This window comes from Syngnathus scovelli, chromosome 1, assembly GCF_024217435.2.
Source record: "Syngnathus scovelli strain Florida chromosome 1, RoL_Ssco_1.2, whole genome shotgun sequence".
Taxonomy (NCBI): Eukaryota; Metazoa; Chordata; class Actinopteri; order Syngnathiformes; family Syngnathidae; genus Syngnathus; species Syngnathus scovelli.
This window is the reverse complement of record NC_090847.1, coordinates 17,394,860-17,421,645: the sequence shown is the minus strand read 5'-3', so window position 1 is coordinate 17,421,645 and position 26,786 is coordinate 17,394,860. Positions and strand designations below refer to the sequence as shown.

The window sequence follows — 26,786 nt, the reverse complement described above, 5'->3', positions numbered from 1 at the left end:
TCAGTGTGCATGTGCACTGACTACCTGTCGTTTGAAATGGGCTTGTGAGTTCGTTATGATCTAATTATGGGAATGAATGTAACTAACATCTTATTGGTTTAAAGAGTCATCAACAAAAAAGTAGAAAAAAAAAAGTATCATCAGTATCCACTTGTTTGCTTACCAACTCATGCAAGCAAAGGTCATCCTATCCTTAAGTCATTCTGATCTTGTGATTGTTAGTGGTACACTGACAATTTCATCAAGAACACAGCAATGCCAGGAATTTGTAAGTTCTTTCCATTATTTTGGACATTTCAACCTCTTACGATATCATACATATGTTCTCCTGTCTTACTGGTTTCTTCTCTGCATCATCTGACCCAGCAAACCGGCTTCTGTATTTTTATATATAATTTTTTTCTTGAGCAATATTAGCTGATCCAGATCATCAGCATATAGCAAAGAGCTTTTTGCTTTAACGACATAACCAGCTCAACTAAACATTCATTCAGAAGGAACACATGCTGGAATGGATCGCTAGATAGCTCTTGGAAAATATACTGGCTTTTTCCACTATGCAAGTCTCAAAGAAGGTGAAGGCAATAACTTTCTCAGTTTCTCCCTAGTGCAATGTAATAAAAGACTCATTGGGTCTTACGAGAGCCACCTTTCCTTGCTACCTTGCATTCCCTTGCCTTTTTGTGTGTTTGCATTTGGATTTAATGACGTCCGTTCTCATTTTACCATTGTTATTGTTGATCTAGTATTCAGTACTTGGTTCTCACATGCACCCATTCATACATTTTGTATTCATTTTGCTGAGTCTGCTTTAGCCATTCCAAAAGAACATTTGTTTGTCTCAACCAAGGGAAGGGAACCCTGGTTGTATGAAAAACAACTCTGTTCATTTGAATCGTGTTGCAGCAGGACGACATGTAAAACAGGCAAGACATGGCTCTGGTGGAACTAACGTTCCCTACCACTGCTCAGTACAGATTGACTGATGACCAATTCGGGATCCACCCTCCTTGCAACAAAGTCAAGATAGTATCCAGCTCACCCAGCCGCCTAATGAATGGACGGATGCTTTGGCATCTGACTGGCAATGTAACCGATGACTTTACAAGTACGGCCAGTACAATCAAATATCATGTGACCATAGAAAGTGCACTCAAAAGTTAGGTTTTGATTAAACTTTCTCACTCAAAGGTCTGCCACTGGGGTAGACAAAATAAATGGAGGCAGAGACATGGAACACCGGGCATCTCTATAACACTAGTTTGGGGTTAAATTAGGTACCTGCACCGAGGACAACCTGGGGCACAAAGTACGAACAAAAGATGTGAACTTCTGTTATTCATCTAAAAGTTCAAACATCCTCATTGCCACCAGTTCTGGGTTCAGGGTGTTCCCCGCCTACTGCTGGGATAGGCTCCAGCACGCCCGCGACCCCCGCGGGGACAAGCGGTATAGAAAATGGATGGATGGAATATGACATGAATATATTATTATGTGATGCCGCTCCCTCTTTTGCGTTATTTTCAGTAACATCAAACTAAATGTAACTGTTACTTCTGGGCTGAATATATGTTACTTCTTTAAGAAAAAAACAATAACACCGGAGTTATTTTGGTCAAATCAAGTCAATCTTTAAACTTATTCACTCATTAATAACTGTATATGAACACATTGGCAGTGTGTCAAAACATTTCCACTATCTTAACATTTTCAATATTTTCTCTTTCACGGCACGATACTCTTCTTTTTATTCACTGCTCAAGTTTTTTTCTGTTCTTATTTGTCCTTATCCATACATTTTTTTTCCTTTTCCTGCTTGCATACACACCTTCCAGCGCTTCTTTCTCTATCTGTGCATAGCGAGATTTTGCGTCACTGAGCCTCCAGGAGCAATGTGCTACAGCTTTCCAACAATCCCTGTGGATTTGGCATAGCACACCACCCTAGTCCATAACTCCATTTACCATTTACTTGCATCAGCTGACAGCAGTTGGCTTGCATGGCTGCAGGTATTAGCAGTTCTTTGCTGTTGTCAAAGGTTGTTTGATGTCCCCACAGCGCCGTGCTTTAGGAACTCTTGCATGGGTTGACCCTGTGCTTGGGAATGAAACTTCCCCAAGTTGACCATTTCCCCGATCCTCTTCAGCTCTTCCACATCAACTGGTGGCGACAGCTGCCGTATAGCCCCCACCTGTTCTGCGTTCTTTGGATCCGGTCAAATGATGGACTTGTTAATGAGGTGCCTAAGGAATCGCAGTTGGCCCTGCGTAATGGAATACTTTTTTGATATTCAAGTCAGCGTTGTATTACCTCCAAGTGATCATCATGTTCTTCCTCTGTGGCACCATACGGCAGGACGTCATCCATGAGGACATCAAACCTTCAAGGTCCTGGAGACTCGCCATCATCACTCTCTGGAAGATCTCAGGTGCACTTCTAATTCCAAACAGAAACCGGTTGAAGTTGATGCGGCCAAAGGTTGTGTTGATAGTGAGCTTAGGCGATTTGTGTGGAAGGGTAGAACCCGATCAGTGCATCCAAGGAAGAAATTAATTTTGCTATAAACTCTTGAACTGCAGGCAAAATGTAAAGTTCTCTTTTGACAGCTTCCTTCAGTCTGGAGGTCGACACAGATGCCGTCTTTACCTGTGCTTTTCTTCAGGACTGCAGTCAGCCTCTGTAACGTTTTGTTCTTTGCAGGGAAGAGGAACACGGAGCACATGGCTGAACATTTTTATTTTTGCTGTATTTTCACTACTCCACTTGGTAAAGTTCCACACTCACCATATGCTTGGGCCTCTGTTGTTCACTGTCTCATCAGCTCACCTCACCAGCTTCATTTTGACAGACGGCGGCTCGCTGACATTGTGCACCCGCATGTTATAAATTGCGAGTGATTTTGCCATTGTAGGTCACTGTGCTTTGGATCTGACCTTAGCGCTGCAATTTGCCCATTGCCACCTGGGCTATCGAACTGAATTGTCAGGCCACAGTTGTGATGAGAGAGTGAGAGGTCTGTTCCCAGATGACGTCTGCCCCGCGTCGATTTTGAACTCTACTGGTGTAGAACCTTGTAACAACTAGATGGCCCATTGCTCTTAATACCCATCTTCTCTTGTCACTGCCCCAAGGCACCAAGGCTGCTGCTGCTGCTTTTCCACCTCTCTCCTTGCAATGTAAATTCCAACGTATTCGGTTCTTATGTCCCACTTTGTTGCATGAATTGCATATGGCTTTCTTAGCATGGCGATCTTCATTCTTATGTTTTGCCTCATTTCCCACATTGTCCATTATTTCCCTCTCTGTGCTTACCGTAGTATTTGATTTCCCCCATTGAACTTGTTTGTGACTTCACATACCGTTCCAGCTGTTTCACCTTGCATGTATCTCTATGGGAGTGCCAGCATCAGGTCGTTCATCACATGCAGCTTACGTGCAACATCTTTGTCCATTATTCCTATGGTGATTCATTAAGCTTGTTGACACTAGATTCTGATTGGTTCAGAAAATTACATCAGTGTGCATTATCAGATAATATAAACAAGTAAAAAGGCAATTAAAATGCTAACCTGGCTTAGAAATCGACAAATACAAACTATTTTGAGTTAACAACATGACAATTTTAAGTCACCAAAAGAAGACCGGCGTTGTCAGCTTGCATAAACCGTCACATACTGATACTGATGATGGTAGAATGTCCATCCATTATCCAAATCGCTTATTCTAACGAGGGCCAGGACATATATGTTTAAAAATAATAATAACTGAATGTACACATCGGTTGTTACTAACAATGTCAAACTAGAAAATCCTTTGCTGCAGTACTGAATGGAGTTTAGATTCCCTTGGAAAATTATGGGATTGGAATGAGTCTTCATAGTGACGTCCACGGGTGTTGCCAGGGGAAAGAAATTGTTTTAGTAAAACTTGTGACTCCAAAACATATGAATTGTTTCATTAATTATTTTCAGTGAAAATTGACCATGTGAATGCCCTTCGAGGTTTACAATTATCAGGGATAAAAGGATTTGCGGAGGAAACCATCATTTGTAGGTTCACACCTCCTCATCTCCCATGAATCCATGATAATTTGTACACCGGGCGAAGAAATAACACTGATATGTAGTACATCGATGCATTTTGGACTGGAAAGAGTAGGGAATTTTGTAGGAACCCTGTCATGAGTTCCTCCACATGGCTAGCCAAGAGAGCACTCACCTCAGATGAGAGGCAAAATGCCTAATGGCCGTGCAATCGAGTCGATACCCCGAGGAAATATTTATACATGTTTATTGAAGGTTAATCTTGTGTGACACCAAAACCATCTGATCGTGACACACTCAACACACAATACTGGTCTTGTCTGAATATTAATGCTGGTACCATTGATATTTGTCCTAATTTCAACTTTTACAAAATGGAAAAATTTAAAGAGGAAACACTGGCATGAAAAAGTGATCACTGACGCAGTACAACATTTATGACGGCAGGTGTTCCTCCACAGGGATTCCATGTACTTGTAAATCAAAACTTTCGTCAGCCTTTTTTTAAAGACCTTCCATTAATCCCAACACTGGTTTTCTAGTCAATTGGGTTTCCAGAAGCGCAGTACTCACTCAAACACCTTTCCATCACATCAACTTAAGTGCCAAGACCAAGCTAAATGAATGAATGAATGATTAAATAAATAAATAAATAAATAAATAAATAAATAAATAAATAAATAAATAAATAAATAAATAAATAAATAAATAAATAAAATTTAAAAAGCCAAAGAAGTTTTACAGCCCCAAAATGTAAAGACTAGACTGGAACAACGTAAATTTTCGGGACGTTGCAGCATTAACTTCCTGTAGTAGGTTAGTGGAATCTTTGAGCGGACCATAATCTTTATGTTTTGTCTGTTTTAGTGGAATGTGTGCAACATTTTTTCCCATTTGTTATTGGTTGAAGCTTTTATTCTGAGTCAAGGTGAAGGTTCCAACATATGAATAAAAATGATGGATGTTTAAAGCATTTTTGTGTTATCCAAAAGATGAAATTGTATCTGGATTTTGTTTTATTATAGAACTAAATCTTTTGTTCCCATCAAGACAAACAGCCCCTTTGTTGCAGCTACCTTTGTGTTTGCGCCAGGTTTTATTAGTGATGTTACATATTTTTAGTTGCTTTTGTGACCTGTGCTCTTCATATTTAAGAGCCCAGCGTTTTTTTGCATATTTTAAGTCCTATATTTGTCAATGTACAGGTACTGACTGCCTTTAACCGCATTTACGTTCATTATTGACATGCACATCTGTCTTTATTTTATTATATCTTTATGAGTATAATCTGTCACAAAGTAGGGATAAATAGGCAATGTATATATGTATAAATAGGGATGTAACAATATCCAATAGGGATGTAACAATGTCTACACTAATTTGGATAGAGGGTCACTGAAATCGCTGATCCGAACAACCAATGATTTATAAAGGAAAATCATGAAAATGATCAGGGGTGCCCAAACTTTTGCATACAACTGTATATACCACTGTAAATGGAGTTCTAAAGTTTAATAAGTCAGACAGTCATGGCACATCCCTCAATTTCTAAAAAAAATCCCAAAAAATGTTTTGCACTGGTTAGGAGGCTCTTGGCTGGAAAAAAAAAAAATATTTCACAGGGGCTGCATTATTGAAAGAAGGTTGAGACCCACTGGTATAATTGATTGTTTTGAACCACACAAAGCTACTTATTGTGTGTGTTTTTTTTGTACTGTTTACTTAGCTTATTTAGGGACCATGAACACATGACATCTATGAAAAAGAAAATATGCCTTGCACCAAGTATTACTGTTAGTTAATTTCCATCCACAATCCCTCAAACATACACCAGGAATGCCATGTTTGGGGACACATACAACATGTTATTGTAAAGAAAATGTTGGTCTTGACTTTCACTATAAGATGCATCATCTAATTTTCGGCAAAATAAGACAAAACTATAAAACAAAGATGAACTAAATGATCATTAATAAGATAATAGTAATACCAGATTCGCAATGTGCAATGGCATATACTGTTGTCTCCTGAGAGATTATCAGGTGGATCACGGAAATAATCAATTTTCACTTAAATGGTCCGAAAATTATGAATAAAAATGTATTGTAATGTTCTTTCATTATTGGGCGTGTGAAGGCGGGGCCAGTTGAGTGTGGACAGACGTCAGAAGGGGAACGCAGAGGTTGGAGAGGCCGCGCTGTGAGTTAGTGCGTGTGTCGAGCGTATGGGCGTGAGTTGTGGCCACCAGCATCTCTTGTATAAATGTGTTCTATTGCCTGTTTTTGTTGAATAAAAAGTTGCACCAGCAACTGTGTGCAGCCTTGACCACAATGAGGGGCATTACAGTATCTTTAATGATAATGTACTAATGCCAGTAACAGGTAGTGAGATGCAGAACAATGAAATTGGAAATTGTCTTTCACTTGATAGTCCCTTTCCACCTCAAAACGCTAGTGCGTGCGTGCGTGCGTGCAGGCGTGAGAGAAAGTGAGAGAGAGATTTATTTGAGGGTGTTTGTAAAACTTAAAGGTTGAAAAATGGCTATTTCATGGCAACATTTTGTGCACTCCACAATGTAAAGATATGTTGCTATTAGGACTTTTAGTACTAAATTAAATATGAACGATAAAGAACACACAAGAGCTGGACGTCTCGTAAGCGCCCTGTGGCAGTCACTTTCCTTTCTAAACAGGGGTTTTCCTCTCGCGAGATCTGCATACGTCACTCGCTGGCAAATATAACGGAATTATTGTATAATTGAGGGGTATTTGTCACTGTTCGTGATTACACAAATGCCTGCAAAGTTGCGCTGGGCCAGATTTCAGGTCGTTTACGTTTGGCATTGTGCGTGCACCAGGATTTGTTTTATTGAAAAATGAGGAGGAGAAAAGAGAGAAAAAAAGTTGCCCAACCCGCCGATTCGATCGTCAGGACGTCCCCTCTTTCCCGTCGAGAACTGATCGGCTCAGACTCATCCGGACTTCCTTCCCCCTGACACGACCACATCTCTCTCGAGCTTGAGAGTAACTCGAGCACCGCTCAATCGAGGACGGCCAACGCTTGTGGGATGGATTTTCGCTCCACTTTGTCCGACTTAGAGGAGCCGGGCAACTCTTCAAGACACGAGAGAGATCGCTTCGACACCTGTCCATGTCCGACTACGGCCGAGTTCAGCAGGGCCGTGTCCGTGTCTCTGGGTTTGGACGCCTTGTCGTCACCTAACGGCAACGCGGGTGGCACATTTGCTGACTACGAGTCGGCTGTGGATCAGAGTTTCCGTCCAGTGGCGGAGTTCGGAGCGGCTCGGAGCGTGCACTCACGACGCAACGCCGACCCGAGAAAAGACGAATTCGGAGACGTGTGCCACGGAATCCAGCAGGTGAGCTGCATGGACCTTCTGAGGTCAGGCGAAGCGGACGGCGTGCAGACTGTGACGCGCGGTTCGGTGATATCCACGTTCTTGAGCAAGGATTCCAACTTGTTTGCACACTCTGCCACGGAACCGCCCTCCCAAATGGACCATGTCTTCGCATCCAAACTCTACTCCGCCTACGCCGAGAACCCGAACTTCTACCGAGACACCCCAGGAGCCTTGCGCGTAAATGAACGCGCTTGCGGCGGCCGAGTTGAGAAGAGTCGGGAGTGTAAATATTGTAACTGTGGACAAGCAAGTGCCCGATCCATGCAAGCGTGTGCCTGTGTCTGGCACAAGGGTGAGCACAGTAAAGGTGGCATGCGAGCCGCAGCAACGACGGCACAAGGCTACGGCCAAATGGAAAGTTACCAAAGTGAACCTTTTCACGGGCTGCCCACTTTTCCGTCAATCAAGACTGAGCAGCCAGCGTGGATGGAGTGCACAGAGAGGGGCGGCTTCAGGTAAATACAGTAAGAGTGACAACAACAATTCTTTTGTTTGGTTCCATCGCACCAGGGAAGGGCAAATTACTCATGCGGTAATTCTTTCCTAACTTTCATTCATCCGCTACAACTTTCTTCTAATCAGAAACAAAAGGGAACATTTAGCGTGAACGGCTCGTCTGCTGGCTGCATTGTCCTGTCAAGCTTCACAGTTGGTCTTAATGAGCGTTCCTTTGTTTCATGTTGTCCTTTTGAACTTTTGGGTTATGTTCTCTTCAGTCATTGCTCTAATGCTTTAATGTCGTGCAGGGCAACAATATTCATTTCGCGACGGTTGCACAGTGCCACATGGCGCGGGCGCGCCTCACGCACACGCACACGCACAAATCTAGCAAATCTGTCTAGCTCAGTTCAGCTTTCCTATCGGTGTTACACAATTTGTGTCACAACACCATGTGCAGCTCACAGCCTTGGCCTTGTTGTGTGCCTGCTCAAAGCTCACGCCTGCCTAAACGTTTGCAGTGCTCTTTGCACAAAACAGGTTAATATATCAGTATCCATGTAAACATGAGATACAGCACCTGCTGCTGATCCTGTGGCGGGTTGCATTTTGTTTTTAAAATGCTGCAGAAAGCTGCTCGGCTTCACAATACAGCGAGTAGTCATGACACAATAATATCTTTCAGTGTAATCAGATCGCTGTTGGTGGGCGGACGAAATGTTGGCTAAGGTCAAGCACATTGACCAAAATCAAAATGGTAGCTTGACATGTGTGTTCAGGCCTGAAGACCTGTTGCCAGCTGTGTTCCTATCAGATCGCCGGGTGTGTCAGGTCTGTGGGGATGATGCCTCAGGTTGTCACTATGGAGCAGTCACCTGTGGCAGCTGCAAAGTATTCTTCAAGAGGGCCGCTGCTGGTGGGTGTGACACGCACATACACACCATTGCTCATCCGCTTATTCCATTTCTTACTCTCGCTCACATGCAAAGCCAACCACGGCTATTACGTATGAGCCGACATCCATCTATTGTTGCTCGTAGTAAGACAAACCTGAAGCAAGGGCATTGTTGAACTGGCCCCATCATCCCCCACCCCTCCGTTCCTTTTTACAGGTAAACAGAACCACCTGTGTGCCAGCCGAAACGACTGCACTATTGACAAGCTGAGGCGGAAGAACTGCGCCTCGTGTCGCTTAAAGCGGTGCTACATGTCAGGAATGAGCCTCAAAGGTGAGGAACTGGAGATCAGAGCAAAGCAAGGGGAGAGCAAGTGTGTATGCCTTGTAGTTAAACTGCTGAGTCAGCGGAGATGCATCACTTTACATATATTGGATCAGAAATTACTAATAAAATGTTCTAACTGAGGCGGCTCGGTGGAACACTGGTTAGAACGTCCGCCTCACAGTTAGGAGGGTCCCGGTTCGATTCCACCTCCGACCCTACCTGTGGGGAGTTTGCATGTTCTCCACGAGCCCGCGTGGGTTTTCTCCGGCCACTCCGGTTTCCTCCCACATCCCAAATGATTGGGCACTCTAAATCGCCCCTAGGTGTGAGTGCGAGTGCAGATGGTTGTTTGTCTCTGCGTGCCCTGCGATTGGCTGGCAACCGGTTCAGGGTGTCCCCCGCCTACTGCCCGATGACCGCTGGGATAGGCTCCAGCACGCCCACGACCCCCGTGGGGACAAAGCGGTACAGAAAATGGATGGATGGATGGATGGATGGATGGATGGATGGATGGATGGATGGATGGATGGATGGATGGATGGATGGATGGATGGATGGATGGATGTTCTAACTGGAATACAGTGGAACAAATCTGTTTCGAAATCGTCCAAAACTGTGGTTTTTTTCCCAGCAGCCAATGACGGCAAACTTTCCCACATGGTTATAATAACCAGTGGGGTCTTTGTCTGCCATTGTGTAGCCAAATTATAAAAGAAAAAAGCTCAACTCAATACATTCTTTTATTGCCTTGTTTCTTCTACTGCTTGTTTCAATTGCCCATTGTGGATTGTAGGTCGCCGGCTTAAGGGAGTCGGCCAGACGAGGAGCGGGGAAGAGGAGCAAGCAGCCTGGGGACACGGAGAAGGAGGAGACAGGCCGGAGATAAGAGATGCCGTTTCCGGGGCTCGAGGTGCTGACAAATAGTGCCGCACTCACCCAAGCTTGCCCATATGATTCTTTTTTATTTTTCCTCTTTTTGTGGCTGCCTGCCTGACTGACCGCTATTGCTGGTTGTTTTCCTCTTTCTAGGCTCCCAGGGTGTGGTTCTTAGCATCCCTCCAACTGTACGCTCCCGCCTATCCCTGCTCAACGTGCTTCAGGACATTGAGCCTGGCGTCGTCAATGCCGGGCACGACCCTGCCCTTCCGGACAGTGCCGCCTCCCTGCTTACCAGTCTCAATGAGCTCGGGGAGAGACAACTTGTCACAGTTGTCCGCTGGGCCAAGGCAATTCCAGGTAATTCACTACAATCCAAAACAACTATAAAACTAATCCAGTACAAAATGTGGATATATTCTAGCTATTGATCATCATTCATTTGGAGTTAGTGCCAGTTATTCTCTGGGCCCACCCAGGGCATCAAATAGTCACCACTAGGGGTAATGTGTTCATATCCAAGTCAAGAATGGCACATTAGCATTGGATTGAAATTAACAGTTCCATAGGGAAGTCAACTAAATGTGTATTTTGTTATTTTGACATAGTAAAACACGAGACAGATATAGTTTCAAAATTGCACAGTGTGTAGTGGTTAGGACCTCAGTCTTACATTCAGTAGGTTCTGGGTTTGAATTTCATGAGGCCTGTGTGAAATTTGCATGTACTCTCTGTGCTTCAATAGGATTTTCTCCTCCAAAATTAAAAAAACACATGCATGCTAGGTTAACTGGGGACTTCAAATTGTCCAAAGGTATGAATTAGATTTTTTTTATTTAATCTATTTGTGTAACTACCCAGAAAAAGCATCCATCCATCCTGAACCGCTTCTCCTCAGGAAGGTCGCGGGCATCCTGCCGCCTATCCCAACTGACTTCGGGCAGTCGGCAGAGGACACTCTGAATTGATTGCTAGCCAATCGCAGGGCAAAAGTATGGGCAATTTGGAATGCTCAATCGGCCTACCAAGCATGTTTTGGGGATGTGGGAGGAAACCGGAGTTTCCGGGGAAAACCCACACAGTCATGGGAAGAACATGCAAACTCCACACAGGGAGGGCCGGAGGAAGAATTGAACGCGTAACCTCTGAACTGTGAGGCGGATGCGCTAACCACCGTACTGCCCTCCTCCCACAATTATAATTGCACTGCCCATTGTAAGCTGCTGACTAAGAATTGGATTCTCCACAATTGTTTTTTTTAACAGTGACATATGTAGTTAGTAGCATTCTTCTGGGTCAAATATACAGCATATGACCATTATGACATTGTTAAAACAACAAATGCAATCAAATTTTGTTTTGTCAACAGGCTTCTGCAACTTGCATGTGGATGACCAGATGACTGTCATTCAGTTGTCCTGGATGGGGGTGATGGTGTTTGCTCTGGGTTGGAGGTCGTACACCCACACAAACAGCTCCTTGCTCTACTTTGCTCCAGACCTTGTTTTCAATGAGTAAGTCACCCTGTTACATTGCACACTTCTGTTAAAAAATGTTTGAATTTTGTGAAACCGCTGTGCAAAGTTTTGCTGGGTGCAAAGTGTAAAGCAAAAGTAATCATCCTTGTTCAAGTTGTAATTCAGTTAATAGTCTGGAGTTTTGAAGGTGAATTTGGCTCAGAGGCCATAAGCCTGCCACAAGCTGCTTCCACTTGGCAGTTTTAGCAAGGACACAGTAGAAAGTGTGCCGGTGCCACTCTTACGCTTTTGGGCTTCCTCTGACCCGCATGGTAATGGATACGCCTGCCCCCGTTTATGACCTCTATTTTTCCTTTCTCTGTCCGTCCTTCTCTTTTTTTCCATTATCCATCTCGCTCATTTTTTCTCATTTCGCTTTTTCCTAGTTCTTCACAGTGCACCTTCTTTTCTCACATCTTGTGCGCCTTGTTCTGATCCTACATTTTTTATTTTTTTTCCCATGCAGCCAGCGGATGCATATATCCAGTATGTATGAGCACTGTGTGCGAATGAAGATTCTGTCCCAACGGTTATGCATGCTGAAGGTCACCAAAGAGGAGTTCTTGTGCATGAAGGCACTGGTCCTCTTCAGCATCGGTGAGTCTTGCAAAGTCTAGTCTAGTCAAGTCAAGTTTGAAATGATTCTTGGGAGAGCTGATTGAATGGACGTTGATTCTTGAGAGTTGCTGTGAGTCGTCGTGTTCTGTATTTGTGTTGTCAGTGCCAGTGGAGGGCCTTAAGAACCAGCATTGCTTTGATGATCTGCGGACTTCCTACATAAAGGAACTGGACCGCTTGGCCAGCCACCGTGGGGAGAGCGCCCGAACACAGAGGCTGTTTCAGCTCACGCAGCTACTGGACTACCTCCAGTCGGTAATGCGCACAACTCCGCCTTTACACAGCTTGATGTGACTTTGAAGTAATTTATACTATAAATGTCATTGGGAGTTGGTGTCACTAAACTGCAAAGTGCATCCAAGTTTCAACATCCACCAGCAGTGAATTTTCCCCCATTATCCAGAATTAACAGCATTACGTAAGGTTTTCCTCTCTTTCAATTACATCAACTCTTTAACAAAACCACTCATTTTGTAATCCCAACCCCCCCCCCCCCCCCCCATATGTTGGAGCACTGCCCCACGGGGTGTAGAAGATATATCGCGAGCAATCATCAACGTTCATGTACCTCCAAGATGACTTTTCTGTTCTGCTTTGTGTAACAGAATCAGGGGCGTAGCCAGAGAGTTTATAGTGAGGTGGCCAGGGTGACAAAACCGCTCACTGAGGAGTGGCGAAACATGCGCAAGCACATTGTAGGACTAGCAAAAAAAAGTCACCCAAGTCAACTTTAAAGAGTGCTCAACCTATTTATTTTTTATATGAATTATTTTTCCAGGCTTCATTGTACCCCACTTACACAGACATTTACAGTCTATTAGCACCCTCTTTTGGTGGAAGTTAACACTGCATCAGTGATGTCTGTTAGAATAATTATGTTTTGGCGCAGTATTAACGCCGGATGGGCTTCCTGATGCTTCACACTCATTTTAAAAAAGGTCATAACTTGGAATAAGTGTCTGTTCGACCCATTAGAGTGTTATGACTGGGATTTGAACTGTGATTCGTCTTCTTCCTCTTGTTCTTAGAATAGAATAGAATAGAATAGAATAGAATAGGAATATATCTTTATAATAATAATAATAATTATTATTATTATATTATAACAATAATAACAATTATTATTATTATTATTAGCTGTGACAGCAGCCCATTGCACTTCTTGCTGCTCAGCTGCAGGGTAATGTGTTTTTAATCTACCAAGCATCGCTAGTTAGAAGGTACATATTTACCCCAGCATCCCTGTATGCAAATTACTGCTTGGTGTTTGTTGAGCTGATATCATATTATGATGTGTAACTATTGGAAATGGAAACTAATTTGTGTTAAACTGCACGAATGCAAAACTTAAAATTTGTCTGTTGGCTAGTAGAGATTCAATGCGACTCTGTCAGTGTCTCGTCTCGTCCCCAGCCGTTCCACTACGTGTCTGTTGTCATGGTTTCTGTCTGTGTACTCGCCCCTCCCCTCCTGTGTGCCCATGATTAGTTTGGGTTTTTCTCACCTGCCTCTTGTTACCTGTCGTGTATATAAGTCCTGTCTGCCCCTCACGCCCCGTCGGATCATTGTGGGTTGTTGTCTTGCTGTCTTTTGGTTCCTGTTGTCTTAATGTCTTCACGTCCTTTGTTTCGCGTCCCTGTCGGTGAGTCCTTTTGTTATTTCGTTAAGTCATGTCAGTTTGCCGAATCTATTAGTTTGTTTTGCTGACTAAACCCTGGTCCAAGCTGCATTTGGTTGCCCTGCTCCATCCGATCTGTGACAGTCAGTGTGATGTAAATTTTTTGGGTGAAAAAAAATCAGGGGAGGTTAAACAGTAGGAAAATGATTCTAAAAAGCTTTGTGTGTGACATCCCGAGCATAGTCACATTGTTGTATCCCCTTCTATAACCAAGAAGTCATTGTAACTTACATTCCCCACAGTCAAGGCTTTGTAAAACGAAATGCACATATTTTTTGGTTTGGATTTGACATAAGTTAATCGGCGACATTTGGCGTCTGTCACGCGATTGGACCTGCTCGGATACAGAGCATCCGATTGGGAAAATCTTGACCTTTTCAAAATGTTACATATAACTGAACTGTCCTTAAAAATGTCCTTAACAAATGTACTGTGTATGAGAAGTAGAAAATGTCCTTTACTACATTTAATCATTCCAAAATGTGTGACTGCATTTTATGTTTTAAATGTTGTGCATTGATTTGTATTTAGTTTAGTAATTTATTCACATACCACTAGAGAGAGCTGTCTTACCACTAGTGGCACTAATACTACACTGACAATTCCTGCACTACAGTTCACCACAGTTAGTCAACCTCACTTAAATTGTGCAAAATAGGCAGTAAAAATAGTGTTTCTTCCACCGTGGAACATAAAGAAGCAATACAGAAAAAAAACTGCTTAAAAAAGGCTCTTACAAATGCCTCAGTAAGTATCAAAAATAGTCCTTTAATTGGACAATGAGGTTGTCTAATTAAGAGCTCGTCTACAGTTTCTGTATGCATTTATCTTTCCCTACAGCTGGTGGTTCTGTAATTTAATCTTAAAGTAATTCAAAACTGCAAAAATCAATTTTTTCGCTGTTGCATATTACATGTAATGTGGACAGAAACAGTACAAAAAGGATCGGTGGATTATCCATAGCTTTACTTTCGCTTACCTACTTACATTTATAGTTATAAATAAATAAATAAAATTCAATGTGTAATTAGGACAACTTTGTAAACCCAGAATCATACTTGTGTATTTAGGAACCTTTAGCATTAGAACCATTACATATGAAGAAAAGAATGGAAGGTCTTGCTGATGTCACCACTAGAGGGCGTATATGAACAATATACCACCAAAGTATTCATCGAAGTGAAGAGCGGCAATGAAGAAATGTAGAGAAAGAATTCTTTGGTAATACATGTTAGGAAAGGAGCAAAGGAGCCTGGACAGAAGGTTACAGTTGCCGTTTCCAAACACTACGTCATGATACAGACATCGCTGTCAAATCTCCATTTAAACACAGTGTGTTTAATGACCCTCATTCTTTGCCTTTCCTGCAGATTGTGAAGAAGTTGCATCAATTCACTTATGAGCTTTTCATTGAAGCTCAGTCCCTGCAGACCCGCGTCAACTACCCGGAGATGATCTCAGAGATTGTAAGCGTCCATGTGCCCAGGATCCTTTCAGGCATGGTCACACCCATCTTATTCCACAAGTCGTCTTAGAGCAGACTCTTTGATTGTGCTATATGTCACTTGAGATCTGACACACCCTCCTTTAAACGGTTGTGGTAAAAATATCAAGAATGATGGGGCCAGTGGATGATGGATTGGCACAGAGCTACCGCATCTGGATAAAAACTAAGTGAGCTCCTTTTTTCTGCCTAATGTATTCTAATTGTATCAACTCTGTTCTTCTTTGTGCCTTCTTTGCGTGTTGTGTCAAGTGCATCAAATGTTACTTTGGCCTACTATGGCAACACAAACCTTCAGCTTGAAAGCTAAATTGGTAGTGGGGAGATATTGTTTGCAGAATCAACTCATCTGTGGTTTATGCACTAGTATTTCCCCCCTAGCTTTTTTTCTACAGTGTGCACCTTATCTAACTAAAGTTCTAAACTGACGGTTAGGGCTCGTCATTCATGCAGAGCTGCTGAAAGCTTTTTAAAACATTTCTGAAAGCAATGGAGTGTTCATATATTTGTACAATTATGATGGTAACTTGAGAAAAGAACAACACAAAAGCAGCCCACCCTGACAAGTGGTTAGCTTAGTGTATTTTACAATTTGCTAGTTTTTATTATTTGTATTATTTTATGTAATTTGACTTTTCCACAGTTGCAATTTTTCTACAAGTGTACTTTTTTCAAAGTGTTGTTTGCAAGTGCTCTGTTGTGAATCCCCATTGTAGCTTCTGATTGTGAGGTAGGTGCTGCCATGTAAATTTCCAGTGGAGAACCTGTTTATCTATGACAACGTAATAAAAACAGGATCACAAAAGTGTACTGTGTAATGTTTGGCGGCACAGAGGTCAAGCTGTTGTGCATTATGACAAGATGCAATACTTTGCAAAGGTCTGAGGCTCCTACTAGTTTACTTGCTTTGGTTACATTGTGATATTATAAAAGCCCATGGCGATGGAATTAATTAGAATTTCATTACATTTAGCATTTTGGAAGCAGGTTCTTATAAATTTACACTGTCGAGCAAATTGTGTGTATTTTGTCCTGAATAGTGGCTCTGAGATACATTTCAGTGTATGCTATGCAACTCTGTGACAAATCAAAGTATCATGTCAGAGGAAGTCACTGTAATCCACCCTAACCTTTCATTATTTTCATCTGTGTAAAGATCATTTTTAGCAAACGTGTTATTTCGGAAATGTGTAAAATGCTACTCCTTCGCATTAATTAATTGCCCAAGAAGTACATACAGTAGCTCTCGCCCTAAAAAGGTTGGCGGCCCCTGATCTACAGTATATCTGTAGTTTTACTTCCATCTAGTGGCGGCTGCTGGACGAGGATGGGCCGAATGGGACTTGACTGTTGGCTCGCCATCTGTTGGATCCATTGACATGTACTTTGAAATGTAACTGGACACGTATTCATTCACTCGATGACTGGAAGGAACTGCCGTTGCAAGTGTCAATCACATTTTTGCGTGATAGCAAATATAAACTCTAGCTTGTAGAAATCTATTAGAAGTGTTGCAAATTGCCAAATATAGGTATTACACACACAAACACACAAGCAAGTTCGAAAATGGCGTCCTTGGCAGTTTAAACCAGTTACTTGTGCAACTTTTCCCCTTTTTGTTGCATTCATGGACAAGTCTGATGTGAAGGACATTTCATTTGTGAATATATTCCTCACTACTCTTGCCCCCAAAATGGCGCCCTTGGCAGTTTAAACCAGTTACTTGTGCAAGTTTTCCCCTATTTGTTGCATTCATGGGAAAGTCTGATGTGAAGGACATTTCATTTGTGAATATATTCCTCGCTACTCTTGCCCCCATGGCTTTCTCTAAAAGGAATAGCGTCTTGTCGGTTTGCAATAATCAAAAATGTATGTGTTGATGTCCACATTTGAACTCGGTTTAGATTCCATTTCATTTGGGTGTTTTTCCAAGTCTGCTCAGCATCAATATTACATGCCTACTCTAGCAGAAGAAGGATTTTTCCTGTTGGCTAACGTCAACCGCAGAGAGCACAAACACAATGGCCGCAAACAAAAGTTAAAACTACTTCCTTATGTTGGAAAATTCACAGAAGGAAGGAGTTTGCTGAGAAGATGACTGAAAAGTATGAAAATAGAGCAGGCATTTGGATTCAGCTTTCATGCAGAAGTAACGGAACGGCCTATATTCAATTCATACAACTCGAGATCATGTTGCAGGAACTTAGATGGAACTAATTATGTATTTACCAGCAAGCCCCTGCAATTTACACTTACAGTGAGTGGACAACAATTAGAAAGTGAAGTTGGTAAGACGACACTGTTGAGCGGCTCGTTTTGGTGGCACGTCTAATGGAAGGAGATTCCTTCTCAAGTAGCAGTCCATTAACAACCAATTAAGTTCCTATTAATATTTTACCAGACAGGGCCTCTCATCCTGATGTGTTTTAAGGAGCTTTTTCCCAGGAGTGCTTGAACATGAGCAGCTTTTAGCGCAGCATAAAGAGGCCTGTGTAATGGGCTGGAGGAGGAGGAGTGGCAACCCGATAGCACTGTGAGGAGAGGGGACAGGCTCCCGCAGCTGATCCAACTCGCTGGCCCGCTCTCAGCCAAGCCTGCAAAGCACCGTTAGGAAATCCTTGACTTTTATGGCTTGGTCACAGGATCAGCCTTGAATAATGACCTCACGTTATGCGTATGTTCTGATATTCTGATAGTTAAAGACGTGACTGACGGCTCGGAGCAGAACAGTAGTTTTGCCGGTTGGGCTTTTTACCAGCCTCAGCACAGTGTCCATCCTAAGCATAATATCCGTTTCTCTGGCTTGTGCGGCTGGAAGGTCCGGGCCAGTCCGGGGAAACTCCCTGCCTTGAGAGAAAAAGTGAAAGCGAGAGGCCATTATGTGCCTGCAGCCAGGGGCTACTCCCAGCGGATAAAGCATTTGTCTTCGCTTGAAAGTATGATTTATTTTTCCACCAGTCAGAAGGGTTATGTTTGTCACCGCACACTGAAAGGACTTTTGGAAATAGCAGCAGAAGCAGAAAGGCAGAGAAAAGAATGTCGACTAGTTTTCTAGTGCCAGCTTTATGTCAGAGAGTTCTATGGTTTCCTTGTTCAAGATCTCTCTTAGTCTTCATTAACTCCAGTTAATCATACGTTGCCTGAACCTTGCTTGTAATTTATCAGCATCTGTGTGTGGATGATTAAGGGGAAAAGGGGAATGTGGGAAGGGGGGAGATGCGGTTGTATCAGGTTCCTTCCACTGGGTGTAGATGTAGTCTTGGATTTTTCTCTGGCTGATTAAGCGTGCGTGTTTGCGTGCCCATGTGTGTGCGTGTGTGTCTGAGGAAGAGGGTGGGGGGCACTGAGGAGGAGAGGAACTTCAGCTTTAATTTCCCCCAGCTCCAGATATTACACCCCCGCGCTCCCTGTTTTTATTGGACCGGAGACCAAAAACACCAAAGTGTTTATGATGCATTAAAACATGGTTGGGAAGTCCAGAGTGCTATTGTAAATCTATATATTTGGCTCTGTCTGCGAAGCAATGCGCCTTTTTTACGCTATTGTGTGTGTTTTGCCTTGCAAGTGACGATTGTTTGTTTGCGTGACATTTATCATATTGATGTGCCGGATGGAGTGGAGGCAGCCGGTTTTGTCAAGCGTGCAGAAAGTGGGACCTCTGGCTCGAACAACTGTAGGTCAGTGTATGGGAAATTGGAGGCCTTGTTGCGTTTTGGGTGAAAGCACAGAAGGAATGAATGTTCTACTTTTGCCCTAATGACCATTTGAACAACAGGATGTGCAAAGAGACCAAATTATAGTCTAATATGTTTGTTTTTTTTGTCGGTGAAGTGTTAATAATGTTGTGAACTCTGCTGCGTTCTAATGGACAATGCACGCTGTGTGCTTTATCTTACTGTCGAGAAACAGCCTTCATACCTGGAGACGCATTAGTCGGCTCTAATTAGTGTAAATATTTCTCTCCACTATTTCCTGACTGACCCAGCAGTGATTAGCCATGTGTTTTTCTGCAGACTGTATCCATTTTCATCTTTCAACTGACCCTCTCGCTTTCTGTCATGCCCCAATTTGCCCACTCGGTCTCTTCCCTTCCTCCCCCTTTTTAGGTGGGCCTTTACTGTGCTATCGAGCTATCTTCTACTTCATTATTTCCGTACACAGTTTCTGTCCTCCACCCTTCGTCGCTCCCGTCGTGTCCCGACCAAAGCCAATGTGACAGCAGCGCCGCGGCACTCATTTGCAGCCATAACAGGACAGATTTCCCCTTCCAAGGCTTCAGCGTGGAACTTGATAGATGGCACCCATGCTTTTGTTGCCGCTGTTTTCCATCTACAGGCAGCTGCCCAGGTCTTTTTCTCTTTCTTCATTCAGCTGTGTGTGCTGGAAGTGGAATGTTTCCTCTGTCAGAAACACTCCCGAAAACAATGAATTCTAATATTAGCGGGCATTGCTTCCATTCCCTCGCACTGCTTAAACTTTTAAATGCAGTCTTTGCACGTCTTTTGCTTTTTCTCACAGTCACTGCTGCTCAGATTGCGAGGCGTGCGCGCGAGACTTTCCATTGCTCTGGTATGTATACGCTCACTGCAGCGATGCATCTTTACTTTGACACACTAACTTCAGTGGCGGGACACACTTTCTCAGATATCATAGAGGTAGAATTAATCCGTTCCAGTGTCAAACTTTCACCATCATAAAAGTTTTTGAATAACGCTGTAACATTCTTCACTCTGACATTCAAGGATATTCAAGTTTGAGGATTTTACATTTCCAGTAAAAGTTTGGGCCCTGTTTCAGTGACCACATGAGTGTTGCATTTTAATCTATCTACATTTATACAACAAACCTTTAACTGACAAGTAGAAAATGACAGGAATGTCCAAATTTTGTGTCAAACCACCCAGAAGTTTGAGACCTAACGTGTTAGCGACTCTCCCTTTTATTACGGCTAACAAGCTACAGATTGCATTGGCAACAACATTCAGTGTGCAACAAATATAAATCAAACCAGCTGCTGCAATGTCCAATGACATTGCAGCTATAATAAGAGTGAGTGCTTCCTCTGAAGTCTTTGAAAGAAATATCAATCTTCGTCAGGAAACTACAGTATGTCGCTGGATTGCAGCTAAGCCGCAAAATGTCTCAATGTAATTCTGGGTCGATGGATGCTTCCTTTTTTTTTAAACACTATTCAGAAATGGAACCCGCAGCTTTGCCATTGAGCATAATTTAAACTTCTGAGCTTGTAATTAGCTTAACAAGATTGTTCAGAAGCAAAGCCTCTGGTCATAAGATACACTTCATTCAAACTGACTATTATTTTGTAAGATAAAACGAAGCCTAGAACTTGTTCAGTTCAAACCACTCTCTTCATTCTGCTTTGATTCACTTGATTAGCGCCAAACTTGATACAGGCCACAAGATTTCCTAACTTTTGGACCTTATCCTATTTTTTTTGGGGGGGTGGGGGTTTCCAAAAGGATAGTCACTCATAACTGAAGAGACTCAAGATGCAGTCTTTACTTGATGGACTCAGACACAAATTGTGTACAAACTAAGAATGAGTGACAAGAACAACCATCATATAATTGTAAACAGTTCATTGTTGTTAAAAATTTAAAAAAAATAAAACGTGCTCTTAACATTAACGTTGATGAGGAGTGACAGACATGACTGACTAAGTTCAATTTTATACTGTCTTGACATATCTTCCTCTCTTTTCCTCTCCTTCCATCTCCTAAACCGTGTAATTGTAGATGTTGCCTCAGGCATGGGATATGTGTCATGCAAGGAAGGTCAAAAGAAATGCACACACTTAAAGATTTCAAAGATTTCTCCCAGCCCTAAGAGGATCGGATTGTTTTTGCGGGAAGCCATGTCATGGGTCAAATGATTGAATTATTAATGGAAGAGCTCTGCAATAACAATCAGCCATGTCTATTGTGATTCGAACATGATATTCTCTCAGCCCAACTGGATTCTACCGTGTTACAATCCAAATCCAATAATGCTGAATGTGCAAAAATATACACCCCCCCACCCCCCACCCCCACCGACACACAAACTGTTTGCACCCTCTTCTATTGTTTCACCAGCAAAAGCAACTTCAGTCAGTTTGCCTCTCAGTGGAAAGGATTATTGAGTCTGCAGAATTATATCGACTGCTGTGCATCGTTTCCAAGGACAAGGAAAATACATTTTCATCAGAAGAGATAGCATAGAAGTGTAATTCATAATCACGGGACTCTTTCACAACATGATGCACCAGGAAAGATGTGTGTGTGTTTGTCTTTGTTTGTGTGCATTATTGTGTGTAGTCTGGCATCCGTCACAAAAGTCCAATCTTGGTTCTCTTTGGCGGTGCCAAATATAGATTTTGCTTCTGAGCATAGTTGGAAATAAACCAAGCAATTCTAATTCACATTCACGACTCAAATTATGGAAATGGAGGCAGACAATACAACGTTGCAACATTAGCATTTGTAAAGAAGAGCTACACGGCGAGAGGTGTGAGCATTTTAACCTTCGTCAACACGCTGGAGATTTGACTGAAAGTAATATGGATAAGTTGCATTTTGATGTTTTGAAAAGAAGTTCACTGGCTCTCATCTGTTCCCGCAGGCCTTTTCTCACAGAGCCTGTATGGAAATGTGTGTTATTGCAAAACCCCGGTGATGGATTCTTGACCTCGGCTCAGGAGGATTTCTCAGTCTGTTTTGAGAATGGAAGGAGAGCAACATCAGGGAGAGAGACATAAGGTCAGCGCTTTAGCATTTATTATGTGCCACTGCCAGAAAACACAACTCTTTTAGCTCTCCTAAACATAGCAGGCTGGACAACACGGGCTACAACTTTACTTGGGAGACGGAACCCAAACAGATTTCTTAATGCAGCTGCTGAAAACTGTCCCATTTACAGCCGTCCCTCTGAGTCGCTGTTTTTTCGCCTCCATTTGTACTTGCCTGTTCTTCTCTTTCGAATAAGAAAAATGGAAAGCTGAACAACATTTCAGAAATACACCTTGCTTCCGGGTACGCTTTGAAATGGATATTGTATAGAGAGAATATAGCAGGAAAGAGCCATTTACTGTAATGTTCTCAGGGCTTATATTCTAAACAGGAGCATTTGTCAAGCATGCTTGCATCATTCCGTAATGTTTACAGACCTCTCTTCCCCTCAAAGCCCTTCGACGTCCTCTGAGGCCTGAATGAGCTTGAAAAAGAGTATTTCGTTGCAAGTCCCTCCCCCGCCCCCCCTCCCTCCATCATGTTCCCAACTTTACGGGGGGATAGAAAACAAAAGACGACATATGTAATTATACCGTGACTGAAGAGTAAACATGTCTCGTGCGAATGGGGCTACGCTTTCGGCAGCAGGCTAATTGCAATGTTCCCCTTCTACTCCAGCGAATGGGTTGTTCGATAGCCGGCAGTCTGAGAAATGAACATGCATGAGTCTGTCCATGCACGCTGATGCGCTCATGCTGGGTGCACACTGTTCTCTTTCACTCCTTCTTAAAAAGGATGTTGCTCTTTATTGCTTTTATGGATGGAGCGTTTATGAGTGATTGTGCTGCCACCCTCCCAAGCACATGACATCATTCATATACTTTACTTCGCTGTACTTTGTTTAAAAAACACAAAGAAAATAACTCTGACTACAGAAACAACATAGCATATAAAGCCTTTGCCTTCCACAGCCTTCGACGTCGTGGCAGTTAAAACTGCAATTCCACCTCCCTGAATAGCATCCCAACCTTGGTCTATACGTGCTCATCATTCCACACATTACTCCCCCCACCTCCCTTTTGGTGTGAGTCAATGAGCCACTTTTGTTTACTGCGCACACGGCCCAACATGTCGGAGTTAATATTCAGTGCATTTGTGTGCGAGTTTTTGCTCTTCAAAAGGCAGCAGAGAGGGTGTGCCACCTACCATAAATCCCATCAAACCTGCAGCTCTGCTCATTGTAGCCAACTGAGAGTAAATGCTGGCGCAGACAAAATGGGGTGAGCATACCTTTGAACTAGAATCATGTGGAAGCTTGCTTCTTCACAAGAGCTGCAGAACTGGAAACAAAATGTTTTGGTGGGTCCCTCGATATGTTTTTGCTGCCACGGCGCTGTGAACAGAGTCTGTTCGGTCTTTGCTCTGGCGGTGTGATATTACAAGCCCGCAGTACATAATCCAACACAGTGCGAGTTATTAAAATATGACCATAGCGGCTCCCAGGGGCGATATAACTCTCACATACACTGTCACACACACACTCTGTTTCGCATTCCTGTGGCACATATGCAAGCAGATTGTCCAGACTTCGACCCTTTAGTTTGGGGCATAGCTTCAACTTCAAAGCAGTGCCTGAGTCTTTTATTCAACATAGTTTGAAACTAAAATAAAAACAGGTTTGTTTTGGGTGGTACTTTACATAACAGGAGTGTTTTGTAAGCAGAAAATGTCAAGTGTTTTTGGTGTTATTATTTCTTGTAAACCGACTGAGTATTTAACACAGAAAATATGTCTATGAACGACGTACATGCATAAGAACATGATGCGCAAAACTCAAAGTCAAGTGTACATTTACTGTGATTAGTGGACACACAATGCTTCCATAACTCAAATTCTCACTTCATTTTCTTGATGGCTCCATTTGAACATGGATCATTTGGACAATAATGTGGTTACATGGAACCTTTTTTTTTTTTTAAAGACAAAGGAGCAAAAAAAAACCCCCTTATTACGAGTTAATTTCCATGAAAACCGACTCTAAATCTGTAGCATAAACACTGACGTCAATAGCAGTTTCAAACCCTCATTCGACCCCTTACACTGCAGCCATTTGTCCAACGGCATTTCACTGCATAGAAAACAGATGACTATCTTGTATTTAATCAGGCACAGATAAGAGTTCTTTCTCTCTGGAATAAGGAAGGAAGGAAGGAAGGAAGGAAGGAAGGAAGGAAGGAAGGAAGGAAGGAAGGAAGGAAGGAAGGAAGGAAGGAACGTAGGAAGGAACGAAGGAACGAAGGAACGAAGCGATATGCACTAAATCAGACCAATGCCACACACCCAATTACAGTTTATGTACTGAGAATCTGAAAAGAAATGATCATAACCTGCAGGATAGTTTGTGCAAAGCATAGTGTGACTGGATTGATTTGCAAACTGGGTCCCAATAAAAAGAGGCAACCGAGAGCAAGTCTCGTGCTAACGATATATAAGCCGGTATTGGATTCGATGTTGAGCACGAGAGGAACACGATTGTTGGATCGTAATTCATACAACCTGTTTCTTTCAACCGAGTTACATGAGACCCACTGAAGGATACAGCTCTGCTGCTTTCCATTAAGAAATCATTTACATGCACACACGCACATTTTGTACATCCACGCCACCTATAACACAGTTTTTGTGTTGGTGCAGTCCCCAGGGTGCAGAGCAGGACAGAAGATTTATGTTCTCCGCTGTCCAGGCATGGTTCTCGCGGCAAGTACTCCACTCATTAGTGCTCTTACATGGTCATACATGTTACTCTAACAAGCTGTTCTGAGTCATCCTCCAATCCATCCTCCATCCAATGTCAGAGAGGCGCTCCCCCACCTCCAGTAACAGAGGAGACATCACAATGCATAAGACCGTGTGGTAGAGAAGAGGAATATGAGCTCATTGAACATCATGGTTAGCTATTAAACATCCATTTGCAGACATGAAGCGAGACAGAAATTAAAATGCTTGCCTTGTGTATGCAAATATGTTCTTGTATGTGTGTGTCACTGAGGCATTTTCATCAGTGCTATGCTAGTATAATCTCTACCTGATATGAAATGAGTGTCATTGCTGCTTTTTGTGTTGCTTACAGTGAGTGACTTGAGCAAACAGGAAAGGCCAAATAAACAAACAGTGTGCTGCTCTACTAACACGCTTTATCAGTTTTGCTCTTAATCCGCTCGGTAATGCCCCCGCAGTCTATTTTGCAAATGCGTGCCTGACTGATTACGGCCTCTGCACGTGTCTCGGAGCGCGCGTCTTTATCTGTGTGTTTCGAGCAGCTGACAGCTTTATGCAACAGCCACACCCGAAATGGAAATGTACTCTGAGGGGGAGAGACGCTTTGAACTGATAAAATACGGTTTCACGTGAAGGCACAGGCAATAAATAGTAAGATCACTGCTAATGATTCTCTTTTCATTTAAGGCTGCACCTTGGGATTTATTCCAAAATCCCTTCTACTACTTAGGGATACATTGTAATGATTTTAGTAATGAAGATGTATTGCACAGTCATTGACTAGACAACGAGCGGCTGATGTAGCATATAAGAAAAATGACTGAGCTAACCATAGATAATAGCGTCCCTTTGGCCTTGTTGGCTTGTTTTATGGCTAGCACGATTGAGGTACTCACAGGCAAACTTCGCAGTGGACCAGTTTGGACTGGTCCACCGATTTGTTTTAAATATGTATGTATGTATGTAAATACTACGTATCTGTGATGTGATTTGAATAAAATTGATCTGTTCCAGGATCAGACTGTTCAGGTGCCTTGGTTAATGTGTCGCCACAAACGAGTTGTCAGTTGTCCTTGGACTACTTGTTTTGACTGTGAGCCTTCTCACATAATTTTTAATCGTGTAGACTACCATCATTTTCATAGTACAGAAGGTCACATACAATAGGTTCAGAGTGGCCGCTCATAGGATGAATTCTTCATTGATCGAAACACATTCAAAAGACAGTGGGTAGAATGTTTTGAACTATTACTGTTCATTTATTAAAAACACTATAATTTCAGTAAAATGCAAAAAAAAGGGTAATCACATTAATGAACATTTTTTTAGATAATCATAGGTCTAGTCATCGTCACTTATATTACTGTATTACAATAAGCCGCTACGTTTTGCACAAGCTTTGAACCCTGCGATTTATAGTACCGTGAGGTTCGTATATGAACAAAACAGAATTTTCCCCTAACTTTAGTTGGTGCGGTTTATATTCAGGTGCGGTTTATAGTCCATAAATTACGGTACATGAATCGTGCCCCACCGTACAGGAAGCTGACATGTCGTTCAGCCGCGGCGACCCGAAGGAGACAATCACTCAAATTTGCTAGCTCAATGATCACAGCATGTGTAACAAATCCAATGCACTTGCTTCATCACTTAATGTCGTTTGTGATAACATTTTGCTTGCACTACTGCAAAAGAAATTGATGGTAGCCTTGCGATGTGTGGTCTATCTGAGGCATCGTAGTGCACTTGCTTCAAAATGCAGATGCTTCGATCCTAGGTCATTGCATTATATTGGCTCACCGCTAGATTGCCCTAAATTCCACCCACTGTCCCTTTAAAGTTCAATATATAACTGCATACGTAAGTACACACTTGCTATCTACAGAAGTGGTATTTGATTGACAGTGACTGGGGCGTAGCTAAATTAGGAAGAGTTGTCATCAACACTATTCTCAGTGGTGT

The 26,786-nt window shown here is 42.6% G+C and overlaps 1 protein-coding gene across 2 annotated transcripts; it reads left to right on the top strand.

Moving 5' to 3' along the window:
- Window positions 1-6,790: 6,790 nt before the first annotated feature.
- On the top strand, window positions 6,791-16,123 carry LOC125983512 (progesterone receptor-like). 2 transcript variants are annotated; one of them, XM_049744797.2, is made up of 9 exons: window positions 6,791-7,919; window positions 8,682-8,818; window positions 9,015-9,131; window positions 9,919-10,035; window positions 10,155-10,361; window positions 11,371-11,515; window positions 11,985-12,115; window positions 12,240-12,391; window positions 15,185-16,123. In XM_049744797.2, the coding sequence occupies exons 1-9, from the start codon at window positions 7,111-7,113 to the stop codon at window positions 15,347-15,349; spliced, it is 1,980 nt and encodes a 659-aa protein (XP_049600754.1). In that variant the 5' UTR covers window positions 6,791-7,110; the 3' UTR covers window positions 15,350-16,123. The 2 variants fall into 2 exon arrangements, 1 of the variants encoding a protein (XP_049600754.1); XR_007486738.2 differs by lacking the exons at window positions 6,791-7,919; window positions 8,682-8,818; window positions 9,015-9,131; ... (3 more) ...; window positions 11,985-12,115; window positions 12,240-12,391 and adding an exon at window positions 13,275-13,778 and having other exon boundaries at window positions 15,185-15,324.
- The last annotated feature ends 10,663 nt before the right edge of the window (window positions 16,124-26,786 follow it).